This window comes from Tursiops truncatus, chromosome 5 (genome assembly GCF_011762595.2).
Source record: "Tursiops truncatus isolate mTurTru1 chromosome 5, mTurTru1.mat.Y, whole genome shotgun sequence".
NCBI lineage: Eukaryota > Metazoa > Chordata > Mammalia > Artiodactyla > Delphinidae > Tursiops > Tursiops truncatus.
Window position 1 is genome coordinate 69,115,647 of NC_047038.1, and position 19,407 is coordinate 69,135,053.

Here is a 19,407-nt window from a genome sequence, read left to right on the forward strand (position 1 = left end):
TTAGTCTTCAGAGACATAAGAGAGTGTAAAGAATACTACAAACACTTTGTAACCATCACCAGCAAGAATCACAAATATTATTGAAGCATTCTCTCTCCTGTGTATCCCTCCTCAATCACATTCCCCTACTCTATGAGGAAGTAATCATCTTGAATTTGGTGTTTATCATTCCCATACATGGGCTTATGTATTTACTATATAAATGTATGTGTTCTGTGTCACATTTTTAACATTTCTATAAATGAGATCATACTGTGTATACTTTTCTGACAGATTTTTTTTAGTTACATTGTTGAGATTTATTCATAGCAATATGTGTAGTACTTTGGTTCATTTTCATTGCTACCTAGCATTACCTTGTAAGAACGTTTTACAGTATTCCTCCTTTTTCCATGTTCTTTAATATTTTTTCTATTTCCTTTGTCACTATTGTAAGCAATACTGTTATGAACATTATCAAACAATGCTTTCAGGTGTAAGAGTTACTTTAGACCAGAGGTCGGCAAACTTTTTCCATCAGGGGCCAGTTAGTAAGTGTTCTAGGCTTTGCTGGCCATATGGTCAGTATCACAACTACTCAACTCTTCTATTGTAGTCTGACACAGATAACATTTCAATGAGTCAGAGTGGCTATACTGCAATAAATCTGTGTTTACAAGGAAAGGCGGTCAACAGGATTTTGCCCGTGGATCATGGTATATCCATCACTGCTCTAGAGTAAATGGACAAGTGGGGATACAAAATTTATTATATGTGCAATCAATAACAAGATATTGTCAAAATGAAATTGTAAGAGGTGTATACATTGCAATAAATAACAAGATACTGTCAAATCTTCAAAAATAACAAGATATTGTCAAGTTGAAATCCTAAGGGATGTATACATTTATATCCCCACTAGGTTCTCTACAACTTGGTATAGACAGAATATTTCATTTTAACCATTATGGTTGGCGTGAAATGGTTCACAGTGCTGCGATTTGGCTTTTTCTATTAACTAGTAAAATTTAACACATTTTCATATGTTTATTAAATGCTCTACTTTTTTATGGATTGTTTGCTCATGTCATTTTCTCAGTTTCCTTTTGGGTTGTCCTTTTCTTATTGAGTTATAGAAATTCTTCATATTTTCTATATACAAATATTTTAGAAAAATACAGAACTCACTAAGAATTATAATAAAGATCATAAAGGTATACAAAAGATCATAAATATACCCCTGTATGTTTCTCTTAAACATGTCAAAGTTCTGCTTTTAACATTTAGGTCCTGGAATTACTGTGTATCATATGAGGCACAGATCCAAATTTTTTTTTCAAATGGAAAACAACTTTCTGGTACCATTTATTGACTGGCTTATCTTTCCCCACAGCTCAGCAATGGCATTTCTTTCATGTATCTAGTGCTTATATAGGCAGGGATCTGTTTCTGTTTATATTTCAGTCGAAGACATTTTATACTTCCTATTACGGCTTTTTTTTTCTTTATGTGGGAGATATTGTGAAGTATGTTTTTATGATTCCAAATATATCGGTTTCTTTTACTTGTATTTTTGTCACTGATGTTTAATTTTACTGCTTTATGATAAGAGATTATGCTCTGAAGATAGCAATAATTTTCAATGTACTTAAAATAGCTTAAGAAAAATTTTTGTTGAACCTGACCATTTCCATCTTTTAATGGTAAGGCAATTCAGTCCATTTGCATTTAATGTGATTACTAATATATTGGATATGTCCCCAGGCTATATTGTTTTTAGCAGTGACAAAATGATGAGGATAGATGGGATAACTTATTTAGATGTTTCATGATTAACTGATTAAAATAAATAAGAACTCTAGAAAATTATGGAAGAGGAATCATAAAAGAACACAGATACATGCACACATACACAATGAGTAGAGGGAGAGAAAAGTATCAAACTAAGAGAAAAGAAATTTTAAAAAGTATATAGAGATTAACAGTGTCAAATAGTGGTGAAAGATCTTGAACGCTTAGTGGAAAAAAAGAGTTCAGAAACCAAAATGCAATGGGTTGAGGAGTGAACAGAGCATACAAGTGGGAAAAAGTAAAGTATAAGGTACTCTTTGCCACTCCTGATTTTGTAAAAGCCATTAAGGGAAATCAGAGTTTAACCAGTAAAATCTAGAGACTAACTTATACCATTTAGCTATTGCCGTGTTAAAAGACACCTAAAATGCAGTAGTTTAAAATAGCAACCATTTATTATTAGCTCATAAGACTGAAGGTCAGCTGATCTCACCTGGGCTCAGTTGATCTCAGCTGTTCTTGTTCATGCATCTGTGGGTTAGGCGGCCATTGGCTGACCTGAGCTGTTATTGTGTAGAGACACTGGGGCAACTCAGCTCTGCTCCAAGTGTCTCTCATCCTACTCCAGGGACCACTGGTCTACCCTGCGCTTACATTTCTCATGATGATGGCAGAAGTACAAAAGAACAACCCCCAATGCACAAGCCCATTTCAAGCCATTGCTTGTGTGATGTCTGTTAACAACCCATTGGCCGGAGAAAGTCACATAACTGAGTTGAGTGACAAATACTTTAGCAGGTCACCTCACTCTCAGTGGGAGGGCATTACGAAGTTAATGAAAAAACATGTTGATATTGAAAGGGGTGAAGAATGGGTGCCAGCACTGCAGCCTATCACACTAGCCCTCTGTGAGAGAAAAATAAAAGATTTTTGTGAATGAAATGAGATGTTTGAGAACATCTGAAACTTCATCATGTGACGCCAATGAAAGTTACATGGGTCTAATATCGGGGGGCAGGTTGGTTATAAGTTAGTAAGTATAACTGTAATCAACTGTACTGTACCTCAATTAAGTGTGGGCCCGTGAGCAGAAGCAAGATTATCAGCTTAGAGCAGTAGCTTACAAAGTGGGGTATGTACATCCATTTGGGTGTAGGAAGAAAATATTAGAATCTTTATGTTTATATAGAATTCTTATCTAAATATAAGAAGTAAATTAAGCTTTACTAATAATATATGGAATGATATGGGCACTCTCACTATGTCCATAAGTAGTAGATGATGGTCATGCATGAAAGGCATGCTATGGGAAGAGAAGAAGCCACAACAGGGAATGGTCAAGTGATGCTGAATTCATTTGCATTCAGTGTACTGTGATTTGTACTCAGGTGAATTTTCAAGTTATAATAACTAGTTTTGATTAAACTAACTAGTGAAAATAGCCAATTGGCTTAAAAATTATTGCTAAATGACACCATGGATCGAAGAAAACACTAATAATTACACAAGCACAAGTGAAAAATAAGAAAAGGGGATATCACTTCTATGCCTAATATGAGTTCTTCATTAGCCACATAAAGAATGATGAACTAATAAACTCTACAAAGAAATATGCAAAAGCAAATTCATAATTTTCAATAAGGCTACTTAAAATATGGGTTTATACCCACTACATTTAATGATGAGCTTCATCTGAAGCACGTGTTGTGCCATGAAATACTGGTTAATGATAGCATAAGGACTATAAATAGTAAGTTGTTTTGAAAGTAAGTTGTAAATAGTAAGTTGTTTTGAAAACCAAATATCCAGAACATGAAGATGAACAGCTAAACTTGGTAGATGGGTTTTTTAAAAATTGGCATGATGGTTCAGTAATCCGTAGCCAATGATGCACTTCTTAAATTTACATATCTTTTTCATCCATGGCAATTATTAAGACAAGTATTAAAATAATATAAATTTAGAACAGACTTTTTTTTTTTTTTTTTTTGCGGTACGCGGGCCTCTCACTGTTGTGGCCTCTCCCGTTGCAGAGCACAGGCTCCGGACATGCAGGCTCAGCGGCCATGGCTCATGGGCCCAGCCGCTCCACGGTAGAATCAGACTTTTGATTGCTATATTATAAAATATTAAAGAAACATATTTAGAAATAATAAAGCACAATTTAAACATATTAAATGCTAAAATATTCTCAGGAATAGAAATCTTAAGTATGAGTAAAACTAAATCTATTTTAATAATGACACAATAATTATTCCTGAAAATAATATGTATTTTAACTTTATCTCATTCCAATTTCTGCTTTTGTGCTTCTCAGAATACCTCAATATATTAGTACAAAAGCATATAGATACAGATATATAGATACATAAACAAATAAATAAACAAATAAATAAACAAACAAATAAATACAGCTGATTCACTAGTTTTTATGGTTTTGCTTTCAAGATTAAAATAACAGGGAAAGGAGACATTTCAATCAAATAATATTCATGTTATATCCGCTAAGTTACTACAGGATTTCCAGACAGATTATTTGCATGTGATTCTTTTAAATGCATATATAACACACATTCTCAGTACTTGAAAAGAATATTTTTGAAAGGTTTCTTAAAATAAAACTCAAGTCTGTCATGAGTATATACTAATATAGTAATTATTTGATTTGTGTATTACAAGAAAATTGCCAGAAAGTACAAAACAATGCAACTTCTTCATACAAATAAGACCTAGTCCCTTGAACCAAGGTTCTAAAAGAAATAATACCAAGATCAACTACAAAATCGCTCAGAGAATACACAAACAACTAAGGAGCACAATTAGAAAGAAACAAAAAAAATTCATAAGGACCTATCAGCATGCAGCTATCCTCTGGCCTGTGTATAGGACGCATGAGGCTGTTAACTGAGACTGAAAAGTTGAAGAATCCGTACACTTCAAGATTTGAAAAACTCTTTATGGGAAATTTAATCCAACTTCTTCTTATAGATGGGATTATAGATAAATGTAGTGACTGCCCTGTTTCCAAGCTTGTAAGGGGCAGAACCCAGACAAGGATGTGATTTCCAGCCTAATGTCTTTACTACCACTAAGTGTTATTTCCATGAAATGTATTGCTAACAGGGAAATCACTCTCTATTGCACAGTTTATTGAATAAACATGATTTCAAGGACACATTAATTTAGTGAAGACAGCATATTTTTTAGTGCCTGGCTACATTAATTATAAGTCAGTGCTTGTAGCCAATTTCTGAAGAATTAGATCTACTCACTAAAACATAACCAAATTGCAGGACGGCTCTTGGAGTGATTTCTCATTTACTTTGATTTACTGAGTGTATTTTTTTTAATTTTTAATTTAATTTAATTTAATTTTGACTGTGCCATGCGGCCTGTGGGATCTTAGTTCCCCGACCAGGGATTGAACCAGAGCCCTCAGCAGTGAAAGCACAGAGCCCTCACCACTGGACTGCCAGGGAATTCCCTCCTGAGTGTATTTTAAAGTACCAGAATTTATTTCATTATACCCTTTTGCTATTAAAGGTTAGTCTCCTCTGAGTAAGTTCCTATCAGTGTGTTTCTTCAATAACGAAGAAAAATGTGGTTTATGAAGCATGTATGTAGCAACTGAAGAAATAACACCCTGAGACTATACAAGAATGGGTAAGATCTAACACTTTCAGTTGGTACTCAAAGGGGTGTGAACCAGGAATTTAGCCCAGTATTAGCATTGCAAAAATTGCAAAAACTGAAAAGCTTAAGAACAGATCAGCAAAAAAAAAAAAAAAAAAAAAAAAACAACAAAAAACAGATCAGCAGTGTCAGTAAACCCAATTAGTGCAGTTCATAAAATTTTATTATGCAAAGACACTCACACAAACAGACTGCAGACCACCACATCAACTGCATGTTCCTGACTATTGTGCAGGCGAGATGCCTGGGCTTTCTCTTTGGAACTAGATGCCTGGCAGGTTTACAAACAAATTAGAAACTGATACTAAAGGTTCAGATTCTAACAGTAAATTATTAAAATATATCTAATCAAAATACTTAAGATGATTAATAGAATATGTTAATTGCAATTCACTTTGATACAATTTATTATTTAAAATTCATAATAACCTTATTAAATATAGAGAACTATTCCCATTTCACATATTCATTTAAAAAAAGAGGGCTTCCCTGGTGGCGCAGTGGTTGAGGGTCCGCCTGCCGATGCAGGGGATACGGGTTCGTGCCCCGGTCCGGGAAGATCCCACATGCCGCGAAGCAGCTGGGCCCGTGAGCCATGGCCGCTGAGCCTGTGCGTCTGGAGCCTGTGCTCCACAGCGGGAGAGGCCGCAGCAGTGAGAGGCCCGCGTACCGCAAAAAAAAATAAGAGAGAAAGCCAAAATTTGAACTCAAACCTTATGTTTCCCAACATCATGTTCTTTCACTGTACCATATGTAAAAACAATCCTTGGAGGTGGGACATTAAAGGGAAATTTCCTTCTTTATAGACTAAAAAATAGACACTAGTCATGTATTATGGAAAGTTGCAGGCTGAGACTGAAGTTTTGGAATCTCTGTCAAAGTCTTCTTTCCACATTTAAAACTGACTCAAACACAAGATTGAAGGATAACAGCAATAATAATAAGTTGAGTAATGTGAAATAGATGTTAAGTGCATTCAATCTTAAGTCAGATAGAATAGGGTACTGGACCTTTAGCAGGTCACTTAATCTCTCTTTATTTCAGCTGACATATCTGTAAAATGGTGATAATTATACAACTTACTTCCTTAAGGATGAAGTGGTATAATACATGTAAAGTTCTTAGAAACAATTTGGACATCAAAGAAGGTAGCCTGGTATGAATCATCCTCAAAGTGTCCTTCTCCCCCCATTTCCCATACTCAAGAAGGTGGCCTGGCAAGAGAGGGACACCCAGAAGCAAAAGGGCACAAAGTAAAGTGCCAGGGGCAGGAGCTAAGTAGGATGCCACAAGAGGTCCATGAAAGAATAAGCCAGCTGTGCGTCTGGTGTTTTGGATAATAAAGAGGTCTTTGAGAAGAAATCACAAGTGTGCCCCATGAGAGGTCCTGTATTTATCTACCGGCCATTCAAATGTCATTGATTGCCAGGAGAGAACCACCAACAGAATAAGCTAAGTAAAAAGGAATTTCCCCCCCTTTTTATAATCTCCCTTTTTCTTGCTTCAACTCTGGAAGACCCAGAAAGAGGAGAAGAAGCGTAGATCATGGCCTCTCACCAACTGTGCACCCCTTACCTGTGACCACGGCTAAGAAAAGGAGAGAAGCTCTAAATGGCATACGAGATTGAAGTTAAAGTTGGACTGTACTGGGCTCTTTGATGTGTGAAAGTGAACAGAAAGCTACAAGATGCACCCCAGATATTGCCATGATATGGCAAAAGAAGATCCAAAGAGTGAAGTGCTGCTGAGTTTGATCAGTTGAGTTTCTAAAGCCTTGGAATGAAGCCCAAATGCTTTCTCACAGCCTCCAAAGCCCTGCAATGACCCCTCCCTCCCTTACTTCTCTAGTCTCATGCTTAGCAATTCTCCATGTATGTTGCCTATAGCAATAGTGATACTGCAGGGCCTCTGACGTGTCATGCTTCACCTTACTACCCAAACTCATTGATCTCCCTTGCAGTCTCTCTTCCCTGTCAACCCCTACATTTGGCAACTTTTACTCCACATTGAGAACAAGTACAAAGACCACCTTCTTCAATGTATCAACAGTATCTATCTGCCCAGAACATAGGAAAGAAGCAATAATTAGTCCATGAATAAACAAATGAGAGGAGCCACTGGAAATTAAATAGAGTAACAAGGATTCTGGGCCATAACAGCTCAAATGGTGCACAAGGAGAAAGGCATCAGCAGAGGCAGATGGTAGAAAAGCTCTCAGATATCTTATCTCAGTCCCCTGCATGCAATACCCTAATCCTTAAATTCACAAGTGTGAAGTGTGTATGTTTATGTGTGTGTGCGTCTGTGTAACTATATTAAACTAATCACAGTAGGGTTTTCTTTTATATGATATTTACTTTTTAAAATATATTGACACATATAAAAAAGTCAGGCTATAATAAGATCTATGGTAACAGAAATCTATGTTTTAAGTTTTATTTGGAGATGCTTTTATGGTGTTTTGGGGCATTTGGCTACAATGATCTGATCTGATTCATGATCTGATTCTAAGTTATTTTCTAGCTTCATCTGATTCATGATCTGATTCTAAGTTATTTTCTAGCTTCATCTCCCCCAAAACCTCTAAGAGTATTCTGGGCTGCAGTCACACTGAACTTTTACATTTTACTAAATTCAACAAGCTCTTTCACTTTGTGCTAAAACACTTTTCCCATTACATAGCCAGCCAGTCCTTGTTTGTCCTCCACTATCTTCTTTTCCTAGAAACCTTCTCAGATATAGATATCCTCTACCCACATCTCCTCTGCCACCATATTAATTCATAAATACTTCAATAAAAACATGACCACACTGTTTTAAAGTGGATTTTTTTTTTTATCTTAGCTGTTCCCCACTACACTGTGAACAACATGAGGGCAGCAACTGGGTTATACTTAAGTATTTCAGCTCCTAACACTGTGACAGACAGAGTATGTACTTAGCAAATCTGGTTGAAAAGAACAAACACAACGCATGCCTTCTAGTAGCTCAGACGGCAGTAAAGAAGAAAAACACGTTCAGATTTTTATAATCTAGCGTGCAAAGTCATAAAAACATGTGGTGGAGCACAGGTACAAGAAGGACTGACTCTACTTGGAGTAGCCTAGAAAAACATCAGGGAAGATGAAATGGAGCTTGGCTTTGAATAAATGAAAGCTCTCCAGTTGGCCAAGGAGGAGGGTAGGCATAACAAGAACAGGCAAAAACATCTGCAAGGCCAGAGAGTTGTTAAAGATGATGGCAGGTTCCCAGAACAGTGAGAAGTTCAACGCAATCTTTAAAAATAAAAGCCTGTCTGATAGTTATAATGCCTTGCAGCTACTGCCCCCCGCCTTGCCTTCTCTCCCCGACCACGCTGCTTAAAAATGTTGCCTCCACTCTTTCTCCATTTCCTCACCTCCCACATGCCTCAGCCCACTGCAATCTGGTTGCTTTTACCACGATCAACAAATATCTCCTTGTTCTAATCTAATGACACATTTAAATCCTTTTCTTGGCTTTACCATAATATATGACACCGTTGTTTTCTCCCTACTTTTGTAATGCTCTCCTGCATTGGCACTAAAACCACAGTCTCCTGGTGTTGTAGTTAACTCTCAGGAAAATGCTCATCATGGGACCTGAGACCTCCTGTGTCTGACAATAATCTACACGTAATGGTATCTCCTGGAGAATGTATGGGAGTAACACCGGTGGTTGGTTTCTATTATTCCTCCTCAAGACATACAAGTTCTGCATAGTTTTCCCCAAAAGACGGTCCCACCCTTGTAACCTGGGGAAAGAACTTGCAACTTCTGCAATTTTTATTTTAAAAAATCACTTCATGTTCAGAAATCCTAGCTGTTTTTTATTTAGTTTTTACAAAAGAATGGAGGAGTGGTAAGGAATGCCCTCCCCTGAGGCAGCCAAGTGAGCTATGACTAGATATATGTAATTCCTACAAGCCTCCCTCCTGCAGAAAGGTAATGGATCGAGTCAAACTAGTTCAACTACCTTTATCTGCACTCTTTTATGGAACTATTACCCCACTCCCTGGGTGAGATTTCACTGTGGGCAAAACCTATGGGTTCATCCCATTACTAAATGAATCATACTTCCTTCAGGATACAGAATCCTTCCTGGACAGAGGGCCATAAATTATACAGACACCTGACTACTGAACATTGTTGCATCTGATAAGGAGGGAAAGGCAGTGATCTCTGATGTTTGTTCTTAAGGATCAGAGCACAGTCTAGTCAGAGAAGGGAATGCACCTCCATTTGGACAGACATCCATGGTTGCTCCTTCTCAGATTCCTCTGCAATCTTTTTTATCCTCTTCTAGTCTAGAGCTTCTGTCAGGGTATGATTACCATCTCATCCTAATCTCTTTCCTTGCACAAGTTCATGTATGCCTTCAACTACCATCAGATGGCTCCCAAGCCATCTGCACTCTAAGTTCTCTTGAGCTCCAGGTCTATTCCTGCTACCTAGACATCTCCAATTAAATCTCTCACAAAGACCCCCAACTCAATACATCCAAAATGTAAATACTCATCCCCTAGACACCAAAACAAAAGCAAACAAAACTTTTCTTCCTGTGTTCCATATCCCAGTGAATGGTACCACCATCCACCCAATGCCCCCAAGCCTTCATCCTATACATCTCCTTCAACCTCTACTTCCAACAGATCACAAAGGCTTATCATTTCTGTCACATCTCTTAAATCTTTTCAGTTCTTTCTTTCAGGGTAGTAGTCCCTCTACCCTGACCCAGTCTACAATCATTTCTTAGCTGGCATATATCAGCTTTCAAACAATTTTTTCCTTTCCTTGTCCTCTAATACAAATTATTGGATTGCAGAAAATCTGACTCTTCACATTCCTTCTGTATTACCCCAGTCCTCCACCTATCCTATGATGGTTTTTGGCTGCCCTCAGCATAAAGTCAAATACCTCAACCCTGTTAAAAGGCAGACTGTCATGCCCCACAACAAGCAATTATGATTCCACAGATCGTAGAAGGAACCTAGAAAACCACTTTTTAAATAAATACTCCAACTGATCCCAACACAAGTGTCTATGATTCTCATTTTGAGGAACATTATTAAAAATTCTAGGAGGGTGCTGAAAAATATTTGTTGAATATTAGCTAAGTCTAATTCCTATCCTTCCAAAATATCAATAACTGTCCAGTAATCAACTTCTACATTCTGACTTGAAAGTGAGGAAACATTAACAGATGGCAAGTTCTGATAAGTGTTGACAGCTTAAACCCAGTGTTAATTTTCGGCCAAATATCAAGATCTAATAATTCTCTAAAGCTCTCTATGATGTTAACTACTGAACTACATAATATCCCAATAGCTTCTGGGGTTTCTAAGAGTTAATGCACTCTGTGTTTTCATAAGATAGACAAGTACTAACTAAGGGGATTGATATGATCAATAAACCAAGGTCACCACTTACCTGGCTGCCTGTTTCTTAATAGCCTAATGGTAAACTCTAGATCAGAAATCTTGAGATGACTTCAAAGTGTTCATCATTCAAGATCTAACCCTAACACTTAGCAGTGCAAGAGGTAACCATTTGGGCTGAGTTCTTAGTCTAGGTTTCAGTGCGATAGTTGGTGGCTATACCACTTATATCTGAAGAATATGCTCACACAGTGAAAATGCTTACCAGAATGGGAAAAGACCCCCTATATAGACCAAATAAAAAAGTAAAAACTACACACAGAAGAGCTATAAATTGCTTAAATGTGCAGTCAGCTACTACCAACTTTGTCAATTAGCTGCTAGTACATCCCCAAGTTTACCTTCTTACTCATGAATTTTTTTAAATCTTGAAATTAAAAAAAAAACTGTACTTAATTGCTTAAAAAATTTTTTTAAAAAACTGTACTTAATTTGGCTGTAATTACAATCTTTAATTATAATTTAGATCTGCAACTTTCTTTGGACAATTTCACTAGATAATGATTCTGAGACAGCAGTGTGTGTGTGTGTGTGTGTGTGTGTGTGTGTGTGTGTGTGTGTGTGTCTGTGTGTGTGTTTGCTCTTTTGCTTCTTAATTCTTTTTGCTAGGCTGCTTTTTCCTCTCAGGCTAATGTCATAGCAAATCTACATCACTGACCTGCACAGGAGGACTTAGGAGTTTAAGTCTTGCTACTGAGTATGCACACTGCATAGAAATAAGGGTATTAGCTAAGCTACCAAAAGTGAAATTAAATTTATTCTTTACTGTTTTCCCATTAACGAATTTCTTCTGTAAGACATGAATTAGATATCTTCATATCCACTTTTATGTATAGGTAATAATAATGTGGGTATCTTGTACCTCTGCGTCATACTAAATTTCTTTCTCTTTCGAGTCGCACATATAAGTTTCATTTCTTGACCTGGCCATCCATACTAACATATATCAAACTTGTCCTCATTATTTGTTTTGCTTTCCAACAAAAGTAATATCAAGATTGGAAATCACTCCATGTGAGCACCGTGAGGTCCAAGTCATTTCTCTTCACAAAATGTATACATGTTTTTAAATTGAGCTCTGTCTTCCCTGATATATTTATAATATGAGTAAGTGTGTGTGTTTGTGTGTGTCTGTGTTACATGTGTAAATGAATTACTCAGCTTTCATTTTCTCCTCTAGATTTGGACACGTATCAAACAGCAGCTGTTGCATGGTCAAACTACCTCTTGACTCTCCCTCAAAATCCTCCTCATATCACACATTATTATGTACACCTATTATTAGTGAATTGCCTCTCAGCTCCAAGTCCACCCTCCTTTCCCCTTCTTTGTGACACAGGAGAAGGGCTCTGTAAACAGTGCTCCTTCACCAGTTCACACAATATTAGGCTTTGCCATCAGAAGGTGCCGGAGGGATACTGCCATGTCATAGCAAGGGAAGAGGGCTTTTCCTTCTGGTTCTCTTCCTGGTTCAGGCGCACTGTCATTCTCTGACACAGCTTCAAAGGACTGCCGAGCTGTGAGCTGTCAGCCAGCAGGCAGGCTATTCCTCTGACCAGATTCAGCATGTACCCTCATATGTTTCTTCACCAGCAGGAGGTGCATACTCCTCTAACCACAAAGTCCTCTCCAGTGAGCTCTAAGTCTTGGCCTTAGGGGAAGGACTCCTTTACAAGTCCTGAGTTCCTTCCTTGTTCATGATGCTTCACCCCAGAAGCAGATGCTGCCCTCTGCATCTGCTAAATCTATATTGCTTAGAGTCTTCTTTTACATTTTTATTTAACCATCTTGTACTAATCTATAATTCATTCTATGAGATTTTCCCTGTTCTGATTACCGTTATGGATCCTTTCCTCTAACTGGGCTCTGATGATAGAGTAAGTAACCCAGTTAGTGGTCTTGAAACTAATTAGACTCCCCCCAACCCAACTATTGGTAAGACTGAGTAAACAAGGTGCATAAAGATGGAAACAAAGTAGAAAATTTGACATGACCAAAGACAATTATATAGGACTATGTTAGGCTAGGTGATTCAAAGAAAATGTGTATTAGGAAAAAACGTCTAGGGCCTTCAAGCGTCTCAAGAGCCTAAGAGATGTTAAATATGTATTTCATTTTAGGGAATTTCTCAGTATACAAGTGCATGTGCTCACATACATACACACACATAATCCAAAATACATAAAGAAAACTAAAAAAATAGAAATAAGTGATTTTTTAATATTTAAATGTTGTCAAACACAATTCTACTCAAGTTAATTCAACCTATATGGCTTGGAATATGAGTGCATTTTCATATTTAATATAATGTCTGGTAGTGTCCCCCAAAATAAGAAAGCCTAACTTGAGCTTGTTAAAATTTCTTTAAATTCTTGGGCTAAAGTCACTGAAGACACCAACATTCTGAATTCAGTTCACAGATGAGTTTAAATTTGCTCTATTGCCAACGACTATACGCCTAACATGAGCTCCCACCTTTTTATTTTTATATATTTATTTTTGCATATAGCTTATTAATATTTATTTCAAATTTATTTCAAAATGACAGCAGCAGACAGGACACACAACTGCTAGACACATTATTACCTGATCATGACTGCTTCACTCAGACACGGTCCTGTCCCAGTTCTGGGACTTGTTGTCCTTAACCTTGAGTGTTCAGCTTCACACATCAGCATTCCCTGCTCTGGGCTGCAACTTGACATCCGTGGATTCCTTATGCTAAGCTTTAATTCTTGCAGGAGAATTATAATGCTTTTTCCCATTTTCTTATTTGATTTTTCCCAGAATTTAGGATTTGTAAAAATATATAAATTTCCCATCAAATGCCTGGAAGAAATTCCTACATGGAAACACTAACTAAACGATCACAGTTTCTTTTTATTTTCCTTTTTTTTAAAAAAAATTCAGCTTTATTGAAGTATAATTGACGAAAAAATTTAAGGTATTTGAAACAATCATAGTGGTGATTTGATATACATAGTGAAAGGATTCCCTCTGTCTAGTTAATTAACATATCGCCTCATATCTATTTATTTATTATTTTGTTTGTTTTTAGCAAGAACATTTAAGTTCTACTCTCTTAGTGAATTTCAATTATACAATACAGGGTTATCAACTATAGTCACCATGCCTTACATTAGATCCTCAGACCTTATTCATCTTGTAGCTGAAAGTTTATACCCTTTCACCGACCTTTCCCTATTTTCCCCACCCTTCAGCAGCTGGCAACCACTTATCTAACATCTCTTTATGACTTTTTTATTCCACATGTCAGTGATACAATGCAATATTTGTCTGGTTTATTCACTTAACATAATACCCTTGAGGTCCATCCATGTTGTCAAAAATGCCGGGATTTCACTCTTTCTCATGTGATATATATATATCACATCATATTTCCATATCTTGGCATTGTGGAAAATGGTGAATAAAAAAAGGAGTGCAGGGAATTCCCTGGCGGTCCAGTGGTTAGGACTCGGTGCTTTCACTTCATGGGTCCAGGTTCAGTCTCTTGTGTGGGGGAACTAAAGATCCCACAAGCTATGCAGCACAGCCAAAAACAACAAAAAAAAACAGTAGTGCAGATTTCTCTTGGGGATCCTATTTTCATTTTGAATATATATACCAGAAGTGGATTACTGAATAATATGATAGTTCTATTTTTAATTTTTTGAGAAACCTCCATACTGTTTTCTATACTGATTACACCAATTTACATGGCTGCTAACTGCACAAAGGTCCCCTTTTCTCCACATCATTGACAACATTTATCTCTTGCCTTTTTTTAAAACTATTTTTATTGAGGTGTAGTTGATGTACAATATTATATATTTCAGGTACACAACATACTGATTCACAGTTTTAAAGGTATACTCCATTTATAGTTATTATAAAATATTGGCTATAATCCCTGTGATGTGCTCTACGATATATCCTTGTAGTTTATTTATTTTACACATAGTAGTTTGTACTTCTTAATCTTGTACCACTATCTTGCCCCTCCTCCCTTCCCTCTCCCCACCAGTAACAACTAGTTTGTTCGCTCTGTCTCTGAGTCTGTTTCTTTTTTGTTATATTCACTAGTTTATTTTATTTTCTAGATTTCACATATAAGTGGATAAGTGATATCATATAGAATATCTTGTCTTTTTGTTGATAGCCATTCTAACAGGTGTGAGGAGAGATCTCATTGTGATTTTGATTTACTTTTCTGTTATGATTTTTGATGTTGAGTATATTTTCATGTACCTCTTGGTCATTTGTATGTTTTCTTTCAAGAAATGTCTATTCAGTTTTTATTCCTTATTTAAATTGGATTGTGGTTTTTGTTTTTTTTTTAATATTGAGTTGTACCAGTTCTTTATATATTTTGGTTGCTATCCCCTTATCAGATACATAATTTGCAAATATTTTTTTCCCATTCTGTAGATTGCCTTTTCATTTTATTGATGGTTTTTTGCTGTGCAGAAGCTTTCAGTTTGATATAGTCAGTCCTACTGGTTTATTTTTGCTTTTGGTGTCAAATTTTAAAAAATCATCGCCAAGACCAATGTCAAAGAGCTTACTCCCTATATTTTCTTCTATGAGTTTTATGGTTTCAAGTGTTACATTCAAGTCTTTAATCCATTTTGAGTTGAAGCTACCAGCTTTCTAAATTTTTCAGTGATCCCAAAGAATGGTTAGAACAAAGAAGAGGAGGATTAGTTTAATCCATTATCACCAGTGGAAAAAAGTCTCTTCATATATTTTGTAAAAAATATAACTGTTTGTCTAAAACCCTCAAATAACAAACAATTGCATGTCTAGAAAAAGCATATATGAAGATTTGTTTACTTCTGATTTTTTCAGGTAAAAGAACTCACTCTGCAAAATGAACAAACAAAAAAACTTTAGTATAGTAACTGTTAGTATTAATATTCACTACACAAAATCTAAAACATTGAAAACTTTGATATTTTGGGGTCCTATATCATTTGCCTTTCTGTTTTGGCTGGTGATAAAACACCATAGCTTACCATATAAGAACCATAATTTATATAATATTCTGCTAATTTTTCAATGTAGTGCTAGACAAAATTCTGACTCTCTGCACTTGACTCCACATAGAGGTTAGGTGCTCATTCTCATGGTCTCTAAGATAGAGAGCATTTATTAAGACAAGCTTCACAGAAATATTATCTTTACTGCCAACCAATAATGTTTGGGATACACACTCTTACTAAAAATATGTATCTGTGATCTTTTCAAGTTTGTGTACACTGAAATTAACCTATGGAAAGAGGAGGATTAATATTTCACGTCATGATATAGGATACTGCAAGGGAGGAGGAGAGTTATGTTGAAAAGTGGGATTTTTCCTGTTGTTGCAGAATTGTAGCTAATGCCTGAAGTTGGGGAACAAAAGCACTTAAATCTTCACATTCTAATTTGAAAGAACTTCAAAGATCAGCAGTGTTTGGTATCAACCACCTCCCCAACATTGGGGGTCATCACCCCTCTTCCACTTTACATCTTCAGCCATCCAAGTTAATGTAAAAAAGAACTATGAGGCCAGAGAAATGGCTCTGGGTGGAAGAAAAACTGATTTTTTAGTGATAAAAGCAGCATATCTGCTCCCTAAAGGAAAGGTAGGGAGGTCCCAATAAAATGGATAATTATGGGAATGTAAATTGGTACAGCCACTAATGAAAACAACATGGAGGTGCTTCAAAAAACTAAAAATAGAGTTGCCATATGATACAGCCATCCCATTCCTGGGTGTATAACTGGAAAAAACAAAAACTCTAATTTTAAAAGACACATGCACTCCAGTGTTCATAGTAGCATTATTTAGAATAGCCAAGACATGGAAACAACTCAAGTGCCTGTCAATAGAAAATTGTCTTAAGAAGATGTGGTATATAAGTATATGATGGAATATTACTCAGCTGTGAAAAAGAATAAAATATTGCCATTTACAGCAACATGGATGGACCTAGAGAATTTTATACTTAGTGAAGTAACTGAAACAGAGAAAAACAAATAATGTATGATATTACTTACATATGGAATCTAAAAAATAGTACAAATGAATCTATATACAAAACAGATATAGACTCACAGACATAGAAAACAAACTTAAGGTCACCAAAGGCGGGGGGGGGCGGGCAGGGGAGGAGAGGTAAATTAGGAATATGGGATTAACAGATACAAACTACTATACATAAAATAGATAAGCTATAAAGATTTACTGTATAGTACAGGGAACAGTATTCAATATCTTGTAATAACCTATAATGGAAAATAATCTGAAAACAAAATAACTGAATCACTATGCTGTACACTTGAAACTAATACAATATTATAAATCAACTATACTTCAATAAAAAATAATTGGCTAATATTGTTAATGAGCCTCTGCAAAAAAGGAAAACCTTTAGTTTTGTGTGTTTATCCAGGTGGAAAACCTGCACACTTATCCTTCCCCTTGGGGTATCAGATAAAGGGAAGAAATTGGGAAGAGATGACATGATGGAGAAAGGCCAGGCAAAGCAGGGACAAGGGCATCTCCTCTAATTCTCATTCCCTGACCATAAGGAAGGTGGATGAAAAATAATTTTTACAAAAAAACTTCTATAATAGAGCACTGTAGATAGCAGTAGAAGTGGAAGATGGATTACTAAAATTCTTATGCTTAACCAAGGATTTATCGATGATGTATCTAGTCCACTGATTTCTAACCCAACAGACTAATTTCCGTCTTCTACTGATCTCATTTTAAAGAAAAATAAAGACCAGTTCCATAGAATTCAAGAATGTTAAGATTCTAGTTTTCTTTAGATTAATTTATATGTATGAATGTATGTAGTGTATTTATGTAACTAGGATGACAAGAAATCCACCTTACTCAATGTTAATAGAAGGTTTCCATTTGTAACACCGACTGTAACCACAACCTGTAAGAAGCAGTTATCTATGAAACTGCCCCAGACGTATGGAAGTCAAGTAGGGGCCTTAATTGTACAAAGTGGTTTGGGCTTCCCTGGTGGCGCAGTGATTGAGAGTCCGCCTGGCAATGCAGGGGACACGGGTTCGTGCCCCGGTCCAGGAGGAACCCACATGCCACGGAGCGGCTGGGCCCATGAGCCATGGCCACTGAACCTGCGCGTCCGGAGCCTGTGCTCCGCAACAGGAGAGGCCACAACGGTGAGAGGCCCACGTACCGGGTTCTCAGTAATATCATTATTTTTATTTAAACAATTGTTTGCCACACTGCAGCTGGGTAGAAAATTTTGAAGATAATATAAAATATGAAGGGTTAATCTGAACACTCAAGTTAGAATGGTGCACACAGATATAAGCAGATTAACAGCCTTAACTCTCCATGTATTTGGGCAGACTAAATAGGCATGAGACAGATCCAGAATCTATAACACTAAAAATACGTGTTTATTCTAAAGTACCCCCCAAACTTCCCATTATATGAAGTAAAAATACTGTTTAATGAAAAACTCACCATATCTGTATCTGAGACGGGGCCAAAACTGGTCACATAGATGTTAGTGAAGACTTCAGTAATACTGTCTGGTGTAAGAAAAAGAGATTGAATATAGACATTATATAATGAGAACCACAGGAGAGAGAAGGGGTCAAGTACATGGCATGGTTAGAAAGTTCTGTGATATTTGGGAATATTTCGGTTTTGCTTTCTTTTCAACGTTCACAACCAACAAAAATAGCTGTATTACTTAATTACTTCATAGGGTGTAACAATCCTAAATGCTTAGAAGGATTATGACATTCTTATTTGGAAACTATACCTGACTAGAGCATTTTGTTTTCAGCACACTGCTCAGAATGAATAGTTTCTCAGAAACTATCTTAAATGTACCACCAGTATGGAAAATAAAGTAGAGTTGGTATGGTTACTGTTTGATACAGTCCTGTAATTGACCATTAAACCAAATATTTCAAATGGTATTTCATTCTGGTAGAGATTTAGTTTGTAAATTAGTGTATCTTCTCAATAAAGCACAAACACATTGTTAATCATTATAAATAAACATAATTCATATTTTATAAAAAGCTTTATCATTCAGTAACATAAAAATAAAGCAAATAACATTCATTAATCACAAGGATTACTTCCAAACAAACTTGCCTTTACATGTATCTAAGAATGCCTAAACCGCAAAGATTAAATCGAATTAGATTTGAAATTTATGTAACTTATAAAGTGTAGCACAATTAACTGGATTGCTTTATTAACCAGGTGATTTAGATCTTTGATTTTAAATAAGCCAAATGGCAATGGGGGGAAAGCTCAAAGGAAAAATTTAAAACTAAAACCCTTTCAGTGTTCTTATAAGAAAAAAGTACATCATTAATTTCTACCATCATGAACTTAATGCCTTAACTGCTAAGTGTCAAATGTGTAATTCTACACAAACAATATCATGAAATATTTTAATATTATACTGAACATTAATTCACAACCATGAAAGAGA

At 36.2% G+C, this 19,407-nt stretch overlaps 1 protein-coding gene across 2 annotated transcripts in view; it reads right to left on the reverse strand.

Annotated features, from left to right (window-relative positions):
* The window catches only part of GABRA2 (gamma-aminobutyric acid type A receptor subunit alpha2), a 119,164-nt gene that overhangs the window by 52,434 nt on the left and 47,323 nt on the right, over positions 1-19,407 (reverse strand). For both annotated transcript variants that reach the window (XM_019928041.2, XM_019928040.2), the window contains exon 3: positions 18,417-18,484. In XM_019928041.2, coding sequence (XP_019783600.2) covers positions 18,417-18,484 — 68 coding nt within the window. The remainder of the gene's footprint in view (positions 1-18,416; positions 18,485-19,407) is intronic.